This window comes from Odocoileus virginianus, unplaced genomic scaffold (genome assembly GCF_023699985.2).
Source record: "Odocoileus virginianus isolate 20LAN1187 ecotype Illinois unplaced genomic scaffold, Ovbor_1.2 Unplaced_Contig_5, whole genome shotgun sequence".
Classification (NCBI taxonomy): Eukaryota; Metazoa; Chordata; class Mammalia; order Artiodactyla; family Cervidae; genus Odocoileus; species Odocoileus virginianus.
Window position 1 is genome coordinate 328,084 of NW_027224322.1, and position 16,455 is coordinate 344,538.

The 16,455-nt window shown below is 42.6% G+C and overlaps 1 protein-coding gene across 8 annotated transcripts in view; it reads left to right on the forward strand.

Annotated features, from left to right (window-relative positions):
• UBE2F (ubiquitin conjugating enzyme E2 F (putative)) overlaps positions 1–16,455 on the forward strand; it is a 45,556-nt gene that overhangs the window by 13,965 nt on the left and 15,136 nt on the right. For 7 of the 8 annotated variants that reach the window (XM_020876422.2, XM_070463607.1, XM_070463610.1 and 4 more), the window contains 2 exons: positions 216–245; positions 3,834–3,899. The exons of the other annotated variant lie outside the window; for it this stretch is intronic. In XM_020876422.2, coding sequence (XP_020732081.1) covers positions 216–245; positions 3,834–3,899 — 96 coding nt within the window. The remainder of the gene's footprint in view (positions 1–215; positions 246–3,833; positions 3,900–16,455) is intronic. 8 annotated transcript variants of the gene reach the window in all.

The following is a 16,455-nucleotide window of genomic DNA, read 5'->3' on the forward strand; positions in this document are numbered from 1 at the left end:
GGGCCCTTGACTGCACTTGTTGGCATCCTGCAAGTCACTGGGTGTATGTGAAAGCAACTTCATGGCTTACAGTTTAAGCGTCAGACCCAAGTGTAGATTTTGGTTAATTCTTTTTTTTTTTTCTTAAGTGTCTTGCAGGGAAATGCCAATTTAGAGCAGGTGATTTTATGTGGAGTAATTAACTAATATTAACAGTAATCTCTTTGTTTCCACAGAGGTTGCAGAACTTGAAGCTAATTTACCTTGTAAGTATAGCATCCCCAACCAAACATTAAATGCTATAAAATAAATTGCATGGAGAAGCTTGTTTTATGTTTTAATAACTTTACATAGCAAAAAGCCTATTTTATATGTGTATTAGGAATAAGCCTGCATTTTGTGCAAACAGATAGCAGGGTTTTTTCGAGGCCCTGGGAAGGAGAAAGTAGCCGACAACACCCCCTCTCCCTGTTGCCGCAGGAGTGCGTTAGTTAGGGCTCGTTCCTCCTGCACCCATTCTGTCCAATGTCCCCTTCCAGTGAAGAGGCATGTGAATCAGGGATGGACAGTCCTGTTCTTGTTAGTGATGGCACCACCATTTTGGTCCAGAAAGTACTTACTTGTGACTGGTCCTTGTGCCCAAGGTTGGACAGCGGTGCTGTCTTGATGTCTTCAGGCCTGCTCCCCTTGCTTGGTCCTTCCCACCCGACACGTGGGCCTGACTGAGGGCCTCGCTCATGAGCAGGCGCGCCTACCCAGCGTTCACTCCTGCAATACGTGTCATCGATGCCTTCCCAAGCCCTTCATGGTGTGCAGGACCATCAAAGTCTAAATGCTTTGACCACTGTAGTGTTTTTTGGAATTGGAAGTTTTTATCGTTACACTTGGTTAAGGCTAAGGACGTTTTTGATTTCAATGAAATATTTTATACTTAGGTCTCCTAGTCTGGGCAGATGCTCGGGAGAGCTTGATACAGAGGCCTGTCTCACACAGTGTGAGAGAGGGCCTTCTCCAACCCCACCGAAAGTTGGAAAGATCCTTGTGGGGTGCAGTGCTTCAGTGGTTGTGCAGCCAGTATTTAAGGGTTAGTACATACTCCTTGAAAAATTCTTTTAAATATGTAATATTTATATATGAGTATAGTGGGTTGTGCTAAAATATATTTCTTAGTGTTGGTCAAGAATGTCTTAAAAGTAGCTGGATTGCTTGACTTCAAAGTTTCCTTCCAGGCAGAACAAGAAGGAAATACTTTGGGATTCTATGAAAAGGTTATCTTTCTACCTACGGACGTATTTACAAATGGTTTGCTTTAAAATGTTCCAGGACAACAGGCAAACAACTGTGTGTGGGTAGGATAGGGAAGCAAGGTCGGTGAAATCCTGAAGCCGGGTGACAGCTGTGTTACACTGTTCTCACTCTTTTCTTCCCCTCTTCTTTTCAGATTATGTAATAATCTAGTAAAATCCAGCTAAAGAGGAAAATGACGTGGTCCTTCTGTTCTCAGCCCCCATCATGTCTTCCCACTGGCCCCCAGCTTGAGCATATATACTCAGGCAGACATTTAATCAAAGGCCATAAAACCCAGAGATTGTCGGTTAGTAACCCATAGAGTATAGTTTAGCTTTATCTAAAAGGTTAGTTTGAAAACAATAAAACTATAATTGGCTTTCAAACCAGGATTTTAACTGGATATCTTAGGTTTGAAAAAGGCATGACCTATCTTCCCAGGCCGTACAGGTGTGGTGTGAGATTAAACAAACTACATGCTGCATGCTTTTCTTCTCTCTGTCTTCCTGCCTGCTTTCCCAGTCACAGTGGATACAATATAAATCAGCTTATACAGACAGCCAGGCTTTCCACAAGTACATACCTCTTTAGCTCCTTCTAAAGAGGAAATTAAGAAGCCATGAAAGAACATATCTTTCCTGTCTAATTCATAATCTTTCTAAAATATTAAGGCAAGCAAAATAACTTGCCATAGAGCAATGCTGCTTAGAAATTTTTAAGAACTAGTTTGGAACTCTGTACCTGCGAGTTTATAGAGGTTTCTCTGTTTGCAAAAATAAAAAACATCTCTTTCAATTAGATGGAAATACTAAAAGTGTTAGCCTATGTCTACAGACAGAGAAAAGCTTAATTCTGGAGTTTTAATAATTAATGGTTTGCCGTTCCCTTCTCCAGTTTAACTGAACTAAAAACCTGAACTAAAACAAAAACCTGACTTTAACTTTTTGTTGTCATTGTAGGAACTTAGACTTCTCTTTAGCTTTAAAAGATTTAGTTCTTTCTAGGAGTTTTGCTCTTTTTGTTTTTTTTTAACCCATCTTGATAATTTCTTTATTCTTGGTGGGTCAGTCTGTATTAGAGGGATTGACGTCTATATCTGTCCCTTTATTAAATGAGAATATGAAGCATTAAAGATAAATGGATGGTGCCAACTTTATCTAATTAATGAAGCATTTCCCACACCCTTGTCATATGTTTTTGTTACATATATTTCACTAGAAAAATGGCATTTATCTTTTCAAGTTAAATTAGGAAAAACAAAACCCATTTAAACTACTATGCATGGTTCAAATGTGTGTCTTGGGTGAAAACCTTGGATTCTTCAGTCCCTGGTTTCTTTGTTTGAAAAACAAAGAAAATGACAGTGTGATCTCTGAGACTCTGTCCTGCTTTTCTAGACTAAGTTACCTTTTACTCTGCATTGATTTTTCTGAAGCATTGGTCCAAAAAAAATACCCCACAAACAGTTCTGCATTGTTGTTGTGTGTCACATCTAGCATGTTCATGGAGTAATGAAATGAGGCATAAACTAGTTTTAATTTGGGGGCTAAACTTTCTTCTGTTTGATAACCTGTGTGGTCTTGGGCCGGTCACTGTACCTCTCTGGGCCTTCGTGTCATCTTTCACAATCGATGATGTCGGACTCGATGGTCTCTAAGGTTGTGTCCCAGACTAAAGTAGAATCTTTCTCTTTTGGATGAAAATTCATACCGTGTGAAACTAGGCAGATATTCCCAGTAGGACTTGTAAGAAATTGTCAGTAGTTGACTCAAGGAATCTAGCATACTGTTTTCCAGGTTTATAAAATAGAATTTTTATCTGTATTCCCTCCATCTTCCTTCTATATTTAATCCCTTGGGTATTTGCTCTTCTCACGTGTCCTTTGTTTGAAGGCAGCAGATGGCGGCTGTGGCCACCTTACTCTGTCCGCCCCACCACGGCAGCGCTCTCAGGGGGCTCTCCGTTAATCCAGACCCTCTTGGCCCTCACGTGGGCCAAGTGTCACCACTGAGTCAGCTGAGCCTCATTCTGCCAGCTAACCAAGCGGAGTTACCAGTTGGGTTGTGAGGATGTTAGGGGGTAAAAAAGAATGCCATGGCCGGGGCATGCGCTTCCTCAGCTGGGACAGTTCTTTGTAACTTCTGTGTGCTGTGGTGGGTACAGACCAGAAGTGTGGCCTGGGCTCTTTTTCCTGGTTTTTCTATATTTAGCTTGTCTTTACCCACATACATTAATCTCCCTGAGGTGTGATTTCTCTTCTTAAAGTAAAGTAGCACCAGTCTTGACATTAATGGAAAGAGCTCTGTTTTTAGGAACCATTTAAAGGGTGACAGATAACATGGTCAATTTGGAGTTAACTAATAAAAACCTGTAAGGAGGAAAACACATGACAAGTATCAGTGGTTTGCAGTTTGAGCACATTGGTATGATTATTACCAAACAAATAGACGAAATCTACTGGTTTGGCCTGTCAGCCTCTCAGCAGCGTTAAACTTTCCATGTATTTTGAGGTTTACCTCAATGTAAGGACTACCACTAGCCTTCCTGACGAAATGTTTCTTTTGCAGGTACGTGTAAAGTGCATTTTCCTGATCCAAACAAGCTTCATTGCTTTCAGCTAACTGTCACCCCAGGTAATATTCTTACATGTATATGTGTTAAAGTGATTTTCAGAAAGCACATTCTAAAGATTTTCCAAGTCTATAATCTTTGGTTTGATTTGTCCTCTAACTTTTTGTAAGTTATGACAGCAGTGACATTCCAGATGAAGAGGAGATGCATGCCATGTGGTCAGATAAAGCATCATGAAGTGATCTGAGGCATGCGGCATGTACTCTAGGAACTGGTACAGACTTTAACAGCCCGAGGGAATAATGGTGGAGGCTGCTGACGCAGAGTGAAGAGCATGAGCCCCGAGGTCTTCACTGGGTCCAGATCCTGCTCTGCTGAATTGCAGCAGCGCGGCCATGGCTGAATTGTTCAGGAACCTGTCTCAGCTGCAGCCCACCCAGCTGCAAAGCGGGATCAAATAGAACCTATCTCATGGGACACTTGTGAGAATTAAGTAGATAATGTGTGTGAAGTACTTCAGCCCAGGTCTAGCAGAGGAAACAAGCAGATAACCAGCTGTCCTTGTTAGCACTGATAGGTGTCTAAGCTGGTAGATATTTCTCGTTGGTCATACTGAGCCTCTAGAGAGAGGGTGTGGGTCTTTCCTAGTTACGGTGCGGTTGGGGGTGTACAGCTTCCAACACTGCAGCCCACCAGAGTTCATTTGACAGAGGGTGTTGTGCCATGGCAGGCTGGCTGGGGAGAGAGAGCAGGGCAAAGAGAATTAAGCAAGGGGATGGAGTACTGTGGAGGAAGTGGAGGGTGGTGTTTTATTTGGAAGGTGGAAAGCAAGTAGGAAACTGGGAATCATGAGTCACTAGCTAATTAAACAGTGAAGGAGAATGCAGAATTTCAGTGGGTGATAGTGAATCTGCAAATAAGCCCTCGTGTTGTCTGCCTGCAGGTTGGATGGGAGGTGATGTATGACAATAGGAGAAATCCTACTTTCAAAATGTGCTGAAATCTTTAAAAATTTCGTGTAATCTGTGTGGTGCTTCTACAGTCGCCTCTGGAATATATCCATAAGTTCAGTCTGGTACCATCTCCATTGTCTAAGTTGAGCAAGCACCAGGGTAGAGATCCTAGCACCAGGACACTGTCATCAGAAATGGGCCTGACCCCCAGAGAGGACTTTTACCTGTGAGGTGAGGGGGGCTCTTCCCATCCTTTGGCCGCCTTCACAAAGATGTCGCAGGTTTGCTGTGTTTAGCGAGGGGTACTGAGCACACACTCATGTTTCCTGGTGACCAGAGGTCACCATTATGCGCATCACTATTACTGTTACGCACTTCAAGGTATTTTCAGAAGTGATTGTGGTGATTTAGATTGGTTTTCTGTTTACTAAGTGGTCTCACTCTTGTGTGTTTGTAGTAAAAAATTTTCTTCCCTCTGCCTTTTTAAGCATTTTCAGTGGCTCTCATGGATTCTGCTGTTCTGCTCAAGCTTGGGCTTTGTGGTTCTCAGCTCTTCAGAGACCTGGTTTACTTTGCCAGGCTTGTCGCTGTCTTACATGTGTCGAGTCCAACCTCTGGATAACTCTTTCTTTTTTTTCCTTTTTTTTTTTCAACTGAATGTTTTTACTGAATGACATGAACATTCTCACTACGGTTGTGTCTCTGACATCATCTTTGATGTTCTTGTTCTTGGAACTGTACCACGAGTGTTCCATCAGGTGAAAAAGCAACTTGTGTGTTGGTGCCTGTGGCTGCCTGGTGCTCGAGCGTCCGTGTCTGTGGGCGCGCGCACATGTGGCTGCCTGGTGCTCCAGCGTCCGTGTCTGTGGGCGCACGCACATGTGGCTGCCTGGTGCTCGAGCGTCCGTATCTGGGGAAGCGCGCACGTGTGGTTGCCTGGTGCTCGAGCGTCCTTGTCTGGGGACGCGCGCACGTGTGGTTGCCTGGTGCTCGAGCCTCCGTGTCTGTGGGCGCGCGCACGTGTGGCTGCCTGGTGCTCGAGCCTCCGTGTCTGTGGGCGCACGCACATGTGGTTGCCTGGTGCTCAAACGTCCGTGTGTGGGGAAGCGCGCACGTGTGGCTGCCTGGTGCTCGAGCGTCCGTGTCTGTGGGCGCGCGCACGTGTGGTTGCCTGGTGCTCGAGCTTCCGTGCCTGTGGGCGCGCGCACGTGTGGTTGCCTGGGGCTCGAACGTCCGTGTCTGGGGACGCGCGCACGTGTGGTTGCCTGGTGCTCGAGCGTCCTTCTCTGGGGACGCGCGCACGTGTGGTTGCCTGGTGCTCGAACGTCCGTGCCTGTGGGCGCGCGCACGTGTGGTTGCCTGGTGCTCGAGCGTCCGTGCCTGTGGGCGTGTGCACGTGTGGTTGCCTAGTGCTCGAACGTCCTTGTCTGGGGACGCGCGCACGTGTGGCCTGGTGCTCGAGCGTCCTTCTCTGGGGACGCGCGCACGTGTGGTTGCCTGGTGCAGAGCGTCCGTGTCTGGGGACGCGTGCACGTGTGGCTGCCTGGTGCTCGAGCGTCCGTGTCTGGGGACGCGCGCACGTGTGGTTGCCTGGTGGTCGAGCGTCCTTCTCTGGGGACGCGCGCACGTGTGGTTGCCTGGTGCTCGAGCGTCCGTGTCTGGGGACGCGCGCACGTGTGGCTGCCTGGTGCTCGAGCATCCATGTCTGTGGGCGCGCGTACGTGTGGTTGCCTGGTGCTCGAGCGTCCGTGTCTGGGGACGCGCGCACGTGTGGCTGCCTGGTGCTCGAGTGCCCGTGTCTGTGGGCGCGCGCACGTGTGGTTGCCTGGTGCTCGAGCGTCCTTCTCTGGGGACGCGTGCACGTGTGGCTGCCTGGTGCTCGAGCGTCCGTGTCTGTGGGCGCGCACGTGGAGCTGTGTGGTGTGCTCCTGTTTGTGGTGTCAGTGGGGCACCACTCGTGAAGTGGTGCTGTCTGTGGCAGTGAAGCTGCTATTTCTCTTGCCCTGGATTATTCAGAGAAGCATCACAGACGTCTGCCAACCCCAAAAGCTTGCCCAGTAGCCTGGTTTTTTATAAAAACTTTGTGGAGTCATGCTGTCTTTAGTATTGAAGAGAAACTATAGAGATAGACCCGAGTAGTAACAGTGTTTTACCAGTGTATGGAACAGGTGGTTTTGAAATTGGCTCATTTTGGCCAGTAATCTTGGGGATGAAAACTAAATAACATACAGAATCTACATATTTAGGTGGTCAGGGGGGAAGACTTGCATCTGCACTTGAAACTCAAGTCTCTTCTTTCTCTGGCTCCTGGCAGGATAGCCTCTGTTTGTACTTGGTACAATTTTTATAGTTTTTGTTTGTTTTTGGAAGATCCCTCATGCTTGGGAATAAATGTACTCTTCAGAGAAAAGATAGAAATGTAATTAGGTGATGGAAGAACAGAACCAAATTTGGAAGAAAAAAAATCTCCACATTAACTCACAGAACAAGAAACAATACTAGAAAGGGAAATGAAACAAAGCAAAAATCTCAAGACTGGCTGAAATACCCCCTGGTGTCATCTGTGAAGTCAGAGGGGTGGTTTGAAAAACTAGGCCTACTGACTTGTGGAGGTCCCCCCAGCCTGCTCCCATTGTGGTTTGGTGACTTGTAGGCAGAGGGGACCAGAGACAGTTTTCATTTCAGGTTTTACTTTTTAAATAAATTTTACTGAAGTATAAAATTATTATCAGTAAAGTGTGCTAATTTTAACTGCAGAGCATAATTAGTTGTGCAAAATGGACACATACCCTTGTGTAACCATAATCCCAGTAAAAGATTTTGCAGCATTCCCGAAGTTCCTTTCTTCCTCTTTGCAGTCAATTCCTCACCCCCTGCTACCTACCCAAAATTGCTTTCTGATTTCTCTTACAGTCCTTAAATTCCTTGAGTTCTTGAATTTCATTTAAATGGAATCATACTATGTACTCTTAGTCTCTGGCTTCTTTCTTGTTAACATGTTTTTAAATTCATATGTGTTATTGTGGATAGCAGTATTTGTTGTATGACTATGATGAATATAATTATTTTCATATTGATGGGCATTTTAATTCTTTCCAGCTTTTGGATATTATGAGCAAGACTGCTCTTGGCATTTTCACACCATCCAAATTTGTTCAGAATATTTTCTTATTAGTCTGCTGATGTCTGTGGGATCTGTCCTGACATCCCTGTTTTTATTCCTGATGTTGGTTTATTTGGATCTTCTGTTTTTTCCCTTGATCATGTTAGCTTGTGGTTTATCCAGTTTATTTTTTTGGAAAGAGCAAGCATTTGTTTTTCTGAGTTGTCTGTCCGTTTTATTGATTTCTGCTCTCTATTATTTCCTTCCTTGTACTTTGGGTTTAAATTGCTTATCTTTTTCTGCCTTCTTAAGGTGGAAATGTAGATCCATTTTAAAAAGTTCTTTAAAAGCAATGTTGATTGAGGTATAAGTTACATTATTTTACTTGGCATAATGCTTTTGAGTTTCACCTGTGCTGTATTTTGTGTCTTTTTATTGATGGGTTTTATTCTATCATATGGATGTATACCAGTATATACCAGGTTATTGATGAACCTTTGTGCTGTTTCCACTTTGCGGCCACCATGCATGAAAGCTGCTGTAAACCTTTGCGTGCAGGTCTTCATTTGCCAGTGTTTTTTTTTTTTTAATTTTACAATGTTGTGTTGGTTTCTACCATTCAACAGTGCAAATCAGTCATAATTATACTTACATCCCCTCCCTCCCCCCACCCCTCTAGGTCATCACAGATCCCCAGATGGTACTCCCTGTGCTACACAGCATCTTCTCACCAGCTCTCCTTCTTGCCCCTGATAGTGTATATATGTTGATGCTACTTTCCCCACTGTGTCCACAAGTCCATTCTCTACATCTGCATCTTCCCTGCGAATATGTTCATTGATATTTTTCTAGATTCCATACATATGCATTAATATATTTGTTTTTCTTTTTCTGACTTACTTCACTCTGTATAACAGGCTCTAGGTTCATCCACCTCACTAGAATTGACTCAAATTCATTCTTTTTATGGCTGAGTAATATTCCATTGTATATATGTACCACATCTTCTTTATCCACTCATCTGTCAGTGGACATCTAGGTTGCTTCCATGTCCTGGCTATTGTAAACAGTGCTGCTATGAACGTTGAGGTACATGTGTCTTTTTCAGTTATGGTTTTCCTCAGGGTATATGCCCAGTAGTGGGGTTGCTGGGTCGTATGGTAGATTTATTCCTAGTTTTGTAAGGAATCTCCATACTGTTTCCCATAATGGCTGTATCAGTTTACACTCCCACCAATGGTCCCCTTTTCTCCACATCCTCTCCAGCATTTATTGTTGGTAGATTTTTTTTGATGATGGCCATTCTGACTGGTGTGAGGTGACACCTCATTGTAGTTTTGACTTGCATTTCTCTAATAATTAGTGATGGTAAGAATAAGTTTAGCTTTATGAAAGACTGGTGTACTGTTTTCCAAAAAGAAAGTATGTTGCATTCCTGCTAGCAATGAATGAGCATTCCAGTTAACCTACATTCTTGCCAACAGCTAGTATTATCACTTTTTTCAATTTTAGCCATTCCAATGAGTGTGTATCTCATTGTGACTTTGATTTGCATTTTCCTAATGATCAAAGATATTGAGCATCTTTCCTTGAGCTTGTTTGCTCTGTTTATATCTCCTTCATTCAAATATTCTGTCCATTTAAAAATTGGATTGCTTGTCTCATTATTGAGTTGCGAGATTTATGTACCTGGGTTCAGTTCAGTTCAGTTACTCAGTTGTGTCCAACTCTTTGCAACCCCATGGACTGTAGCACATCAGGCTTCCCTGTCCATCACCAACTCCCAGAGCTTGCTCAGACTCATGTCCACCAAGACGGTGATGCCATCCAACAATCTCATCCTCTGGTTATATGTTTGTTATTAGATATGTGGGAGTTTTTTTAAAATAGTGAATAATATCCTTTTTTAAAAAATTGTTACATAAGATAAAAGTTCTGATTAGGAAATTACATATATTGTAAATCTTGTATATTTAGGTATATATTCACCTAATTATCAGATTAGTCATGTTTTCTTAATTTGAACTTATAATTTATGAAAAGCTCCCTAACTGATGAACTTGATAATAAAAATGCACCCTACACTGAGTCATAAAATTTAAATTATCTTTTACCCCATGATGTTTGGTTCTTAGTTATTCTTAGCTTTGTTTTGCAGCTTTGGAGTTATAGAAGGAAAAGCTTCTTAATGTGAAATAAAGAAAGAGCCCAGTTTCTTAGCAGAGAAGTGTGGTTAGTAAGCCTGAGGCATAGGTTTGGTCCCACACGTGAACATTTTAGAGCAACATTTAAATGATCATGAACATGTTTAAAGACATGAAAATGGATCAGAGCACTGAAGCAGACCTCTGGCTTGACCACTACCCTGGTCTCTTGGTAGCTGGAGTGTAGTTTACTGTTACTCTGTCAACGTTTCAGACACACAGAATGTGAACCCTCCTCCCTGGTTCTCTCTAGGTTGATTTTTAGCTTTCTGGGAGATAACCGTTGCAAGGAGAAAAGTTTGAAGCAGAAGAGACTTTTTTCCTGATGGAGTCTTTTCTTTCAAATAATCCTAGAAATACAGTGGCAATTATTCTCCTTTCATATATAGTAGAAATGTGGTATCAGCGCTCAAGACGACCAGTTAGGTCCCTTAGCACTAGCTAACTTTTGTTAGGGAAACGTTCACTGCCCTTCTTGTCTGTGCTTAGATCCTGCTGAGCAGGGGATGTGTTATCTGGTATCCGCTGTGCTAACACTGATTTCTGCCCTCCGCCTCGCACGTACAACTCTGAGGCAGATTCTCTCTTGGGATGCTCAGATTTCCAGGAGTGGGTATGAATTTAAATGTCTGACATACTGTTTTAAAAGCCGTTATTACATTGTTAAACATATATTCTGATGGTTATTGTATATAAAATGTTTTTTAAGAGGACACGCTATTTAAATGTTAAGCTTTCTGGCATTGTAAAAATTGCCAGCATGCTTTGATTTTCCTGTACTACTTGATAGTGCCTTTCATGTAGCAGGCTTTATCTTTTTCAAAAATCATGTTTAGTGAGGCATAATTTTACAGACAGTAAATTTAGCATTCTTAGGTGTAGCATTCTCTGCATTATGACAAATGCATATAGTTGTGTAACCACCGGCACAATTGAAATGCGCGTAGAGTGTGTCCCTCAGCTCAGAACTCGGGGCCCCTTGTTAGTGAGCTTTCTCTCCCCACCCCCAGCCCCTGGCAATCTTTGATTTGATTTCTGCCCTGCTGTTTGTCTTTTCCAGAAAGTCATATAAATGGCCCCAACCAGGATGTAGCATTTTGCACATGGCTTCTTTCACTTAGCACATCCACGTTGTTGTCTGTAGTATTATTTCCACTGCCATCGGTGACTTTGAAGATGGAGGGAAGGGGCCCTGGGTTAAGGAGCACAGGTAGCCGCTTAAAGCTGGAGCGTGAAGGAAATGGATTTTTCCTCAAGCCACCAGAAAGAGCTGCAGCCCTGCCATCTCTTAGCTGCTGAGACTGGTTTCAGACTTCTGACCTACAAAAGATAATAAGTTTTTATTGTTTAAGCTGCTGAGTTTATAATAATTTATTTACTAATTTATTACAGCAACAATGCAAAGCTAACACAATGCTTTTTGTGTCCTAAGAAATCTTTGTCTAAGAAATGCAGATTTCCTCCTTTTTTTAAAAAAAAAAAGTAGTTTTATAGCTTTGGGTTTGTTTTTTTTATTAGTTGGAGGCTAATTACTTTACAATATTGTAGTGGGTTTTGTCATACATTGACATGAATCAGCCATGGATTTACATGTGTTCCCCATCCCGATCCCCCCTCCCACCTCCCTCTCCGCCCGATCCCTCTGGGTCTTCCCAGTGCACCAGGTCCGAGCACTTGTCTCATGCATCCAACCTGGGCTGGTGATCTGTTTCACCCTAGATAATATACATGTTTCGATGCTGTTCTCTCGAAACATCCCACCCTTGCCTTCTCCCACAGAGTCCAAAAGTCTGTTCTATACATCTGTGTCTCTTTTTCTGTTTTGCATGTAGGGTTATCATTACCATCTTTCTAAATTCCATATATATGTGTTAGTATACTGTATTGGTCCTTATCTTTCTGGCTTACTTCACTCTGTATAATGGGCTCCAGTTTCATCCATCTCATTAGAACTGACTCAAATGAATTCTTTTTAATGGCTGAGTAATATTCCATGGTGTATATGTACCACAGCTTCCTCATGCATTCGTCTGCTGATGGGCGTCTAGGTTGCTTCCATGTCCTGGCTATTATAAACAGTGCTGCGATGAACATTGGGGTGCACGTGTCTCTTTTAGATCTGGTTTCCTCGGTGTGTATGCCCAGAAGTGGGATTGCTGGGTCGTATGGCAGTTCTATTTCCAGTTTTTTAAGAAATCTCCACACTGTTTTTCATAGTGGCTGTACTAGTTTGCATTCCCACCAACAGTGTAAGAGGGTTCCCTTTTCTCCACAGCCTCTCCAGCATTTATTGCTTGTAGACTTTTGGATAGCAGCCATCCTGACTGGTGTGTAATGGTACCTCATTGTGGTTTTGATTTGCATTTCTCTGATAATGAGTGATGTTGAGCATCTTTTCATGTGTTTTTTATCCATCTGTATGTCTTCCTTGGAGAAATGTCTGTTTAGTTCTTTGGCCCATTTTTTGATTGGGTCATTTATTTTTCTGGAATTGAGCTGCAGGAGTTGCTCATATATTTTTGAGATTAATCCTTTGTCTGTTGCTTCGTTTGCTATTATTTTCTCCCAATCTGAGGGCTGTAGCTTTGGGTTTTAAAGTCAGGTCTGAACCATTTTGCGTGAATTTTTGCATATGGTGCAAGATAAGGCTCTAGCTTCTTTCCTTCCCTCCTTATTCTTCCTGGAATGAATGGGGAAGTGTTCCTTTCTGTTTTCTGGAAGAGTTTTATGTTGAGTTACTATTAATTCTTTATTAAATGATAGAATTCACCAGTAAAACCACCTACTTCTACCATTTTGTTGATTTGTTTTTTGTGGTAGGAATTTAAGTATGAATATAATAGGTATGAGTTACTTGGATTTCTTATTTTTGGGTGAGCTTTGGTGATTTGTATCCTTCAGAGAATTTGTTCATATCATCTGCATTCTGAATTTATTGGTGTAAGGTTGCTCTTAATATCTTCTGACCTCTTTAAGTTCTATCTAGTCTGTGTTGATACACCGTCCTTAATTCCTGGCGTTGAAAATTTCTGTTTTCTTGATCCAGTTAGCTAGAGGTTATCAATTTTATTGGTCTCTGCAAGGAACCAGTGTTTGGTTTCATTGATTTTCTTCTAATATTTTTTAGTTTTCTTTTTTTTGGGGGGGTGTATTTTTTAGTTTTCTGCTCATATGTACTTTTTTTCAGTTTAATTTGCTCTTCTTTTTCTATTTTTTAAAGTGGAAGTTGAGCCAGGTTAATAGTGAATTTCTACTTCCCCATTCAGACCTTTATTTTATAGTCACATTTACTTAACAGTGTATTCTGGGTTATAACAAATGTAATTACCTTTGTTTTAGATAATTATATTTTCTTTATATATTTATTGACATATTTACTACTTACAGCTTTCATTCCTTTTGTAGTTCTGAGTTCCCATCTGTTATTTTCCTTCTGCCTGAAGAACCTCCTTGAATTTTTTTTTTTTTTTTTGGTTGCAGATTTGCTGATGATGAATTCTGCCAGCTTTGCTGAATGCTGAATTCTTAAGTTGACAGTATCAGCATTTTAAGGATATCATTCCTCTGCCTTCTGACTTGCTCTTTTTCCTCTTGTAAGAATTAGTGGTGATTCTGTTTCACTTTCTGTGATGTGCATTGTCTCTTTGTCACAGTTTTTAGCAGTTTTATTATGATGTGCTTTGATGTGATTTTTTTTCCTGTTTATCTCACTTGGGGTTTATTGATATTTTTGGATCCATGAGTTACAGTTTTCATCAAGTTTAGAAATAACTGACCAACATTTTTAAAACATTTTATCCATAAGCCCTTTATGGAACTTCAATTATGTATATGAATGGTAATATCTTGGCTATGTATACCCTCTACGTATGAACTGTGGGCCACAGTTCTGTTTACTTTTCTCTGTGTGCTTCACTGTGGATCTTCTCTATTTCTACCCAAAGTTTGCAGCGCCTGGCCCTTCACAGAGAGATTGCCGACCTCCTATCTACAGGCTCATCTTGGCAGGGATTGTATTTTTCCTTCCAGTTTAAAATTTGCATAGCATATGATTCCAGTGTGCTGTAAATATTGACATTTAAAGAGGGGGGAAAGTCTTGTGTTACTCTTTAAAATATTTCCAGTGGAGTGTAAATACCATGGATATACCTACCATCATGCATTTAAAAAATACATGAACAAGCTCTACTTTAATCATTGGGAGATGTTCATTGCTACTTTTTCTCCTTGCGCTCATATTTTTATTTCTCTTGTCTCACAGTAGTTGGGGCTTCCCTCGTAGCTCACATTCTGCCTGCAGTGTGGGGGACCTGGGTTCAATCCCTGATTGGGAAGATCCCCTGGAGGAGGGCATGGCAACCCACTCCAGTATTCTGGCCTGGAGAATCCCATGGACAGAGGAGGCTGGCGGGCTGCAGTCCATGGGGTCGCAAAGAGTCAGACACAGCTGAGTGACTAAGCACACACAGAATTTTATCCTGAAGTAACCATTTTTCTGCCTATAAGAATTTTTTCAGCCTGTCATTCTCTTTTGTAACTATTAAATTCAGTTGTTTAAGATGTTCTATAATGTGAGACCCTTGGGTGTTGAGCCTGATCTTGTGACTGATTGTTGCAGTTGTCTGTACCAGCTCCTATATCCTGGTTTTCCTCCATTGCCACCACTGCCCATCTTGTCCTGCCTTCTGACCCCTCTAAGCATGGGGCCCCTCAGGGCTTCGTCCTGTCCTTGGTCCACCGTAGTCGGGTCCCTGAGGACCTCACCAGCTCATGAAGTCTGGATACTTCCATGCACAGCTCCCAACCATGCTCCTGTAGCCCTGACTTCTCCCCAACACTCCCATCAATGTCTCCACTTGGATGTGGACATGAAGTCTCAGATGGATCTGACATCCGATGTTAACTCTTACAGCTGTGCCCACCACAGGCTGCTGTGTCTGCGGTGGCAGCTCTGCCCTTCTCCGTCACACTCAGAGATCCGGCACTTTGGCTCTTTCCTTCCCCACACACCCTCCTCTGTCCGCAGATCCTGGTGGTGTCACTCTCACGGGACCTCTGCTTCAGCAGCTCTCACCTGGTCTTAACCAGCACAGTCTCTCACCCGGACTGTTTCTGTGGTTCTGCCTCTCCTCTGCCCAAGCCCCCCTGCAGCCTCACTCTGAATAAAAGCCAGTGTGCTTAACAGTGGCCTGCGGGCAGGCAGGCCTGCTGCCTCTCCAGCTTCAGCTCCTCCTTCCTGCCTTGCCTTCTGGCCTCTGCCCAGTCCCTGGAATGCATCAAGCCCTCTCAGAGGTCTCACCTTGCTTTCCTTCCTGGGGTGTCCTTCTCCTGGACACCCTCCTCCTTTAAGCCTTCACTCTCAGACCCTGTTAAAACTGCGGTTCCTCCCACCTCCTAGCCCCTTAGCTATTTTTCACTTTCTATTGTATGATTTACTTATTTACTTTGTCTCCCTTCCTCTGAAATATAAGCTTCATGAGGGCAGGAAGGTCTCTTACTGGTGTGTCAGCCCTTGTCTAGAACAGTACCTGATACATAGTAGACACTCCTCAAATGTTGTAGGATAAATAATGACTTCAAACAATATGTTGCAAGCTTTGATTGTCATGAAACCAAATAGCAGTTTATCTGAAATGTATCTGAGAATGATGAGGTTACTGGTAGCATTTTCCTCTGATTCAGTTTAGGTATTTGTGAACAGTATCACTTAATACTAGAAAGAAGGGTTCATTCAGTATCAGTTTTCCTCCTTCCTTGTCTTTCTAAGTGTAGCCCCTGAAAACTGTTCGTGTGAATAAGTAGGCAGGCATGGAAGGTGTTTGTTGTCGCTGGACTTCAGAGTCAGGGGCCAAAAATCATATATGTTGTTTAATAAGTCATCTTTCAGCTGGCGACTAGGTTACGTTCCTTCTATTGTGTTGATGGCAAAGAGTTAAAAACCAGCTGGTTGGAAATGGCTTTCAAACCTGGTCATTGGAGTCCCTTTGTGTCACATTTTCTGAGGTTGCCCCAAAGCCAGTTTCCTGACACCAGCTAGCTGACCGTTCATCATACCTGTCCTTCACTTGACAGCCTCTCATTGTACGTGAAATACTAGGAAGCACTAAGAAAATTGTGATATTAATTTATCATACCCTTATAATATTATCATACCCTTATAATATTATTTTACCCTTACAATATTAAACATGTGGGCCTTACAAAAGCTCATGGCTGCAGATTAAGCTCATTCAGTTTATCAGAAATATCTGCATCAATAGACGGAACCAGTTCTGTCAAACCACTCTCTTGGGTGAGGCCTTAACTTTTTAAAACCTTTAAGGTGTGCATCTGACAGCCATCCCACTTCCAAGTTCAG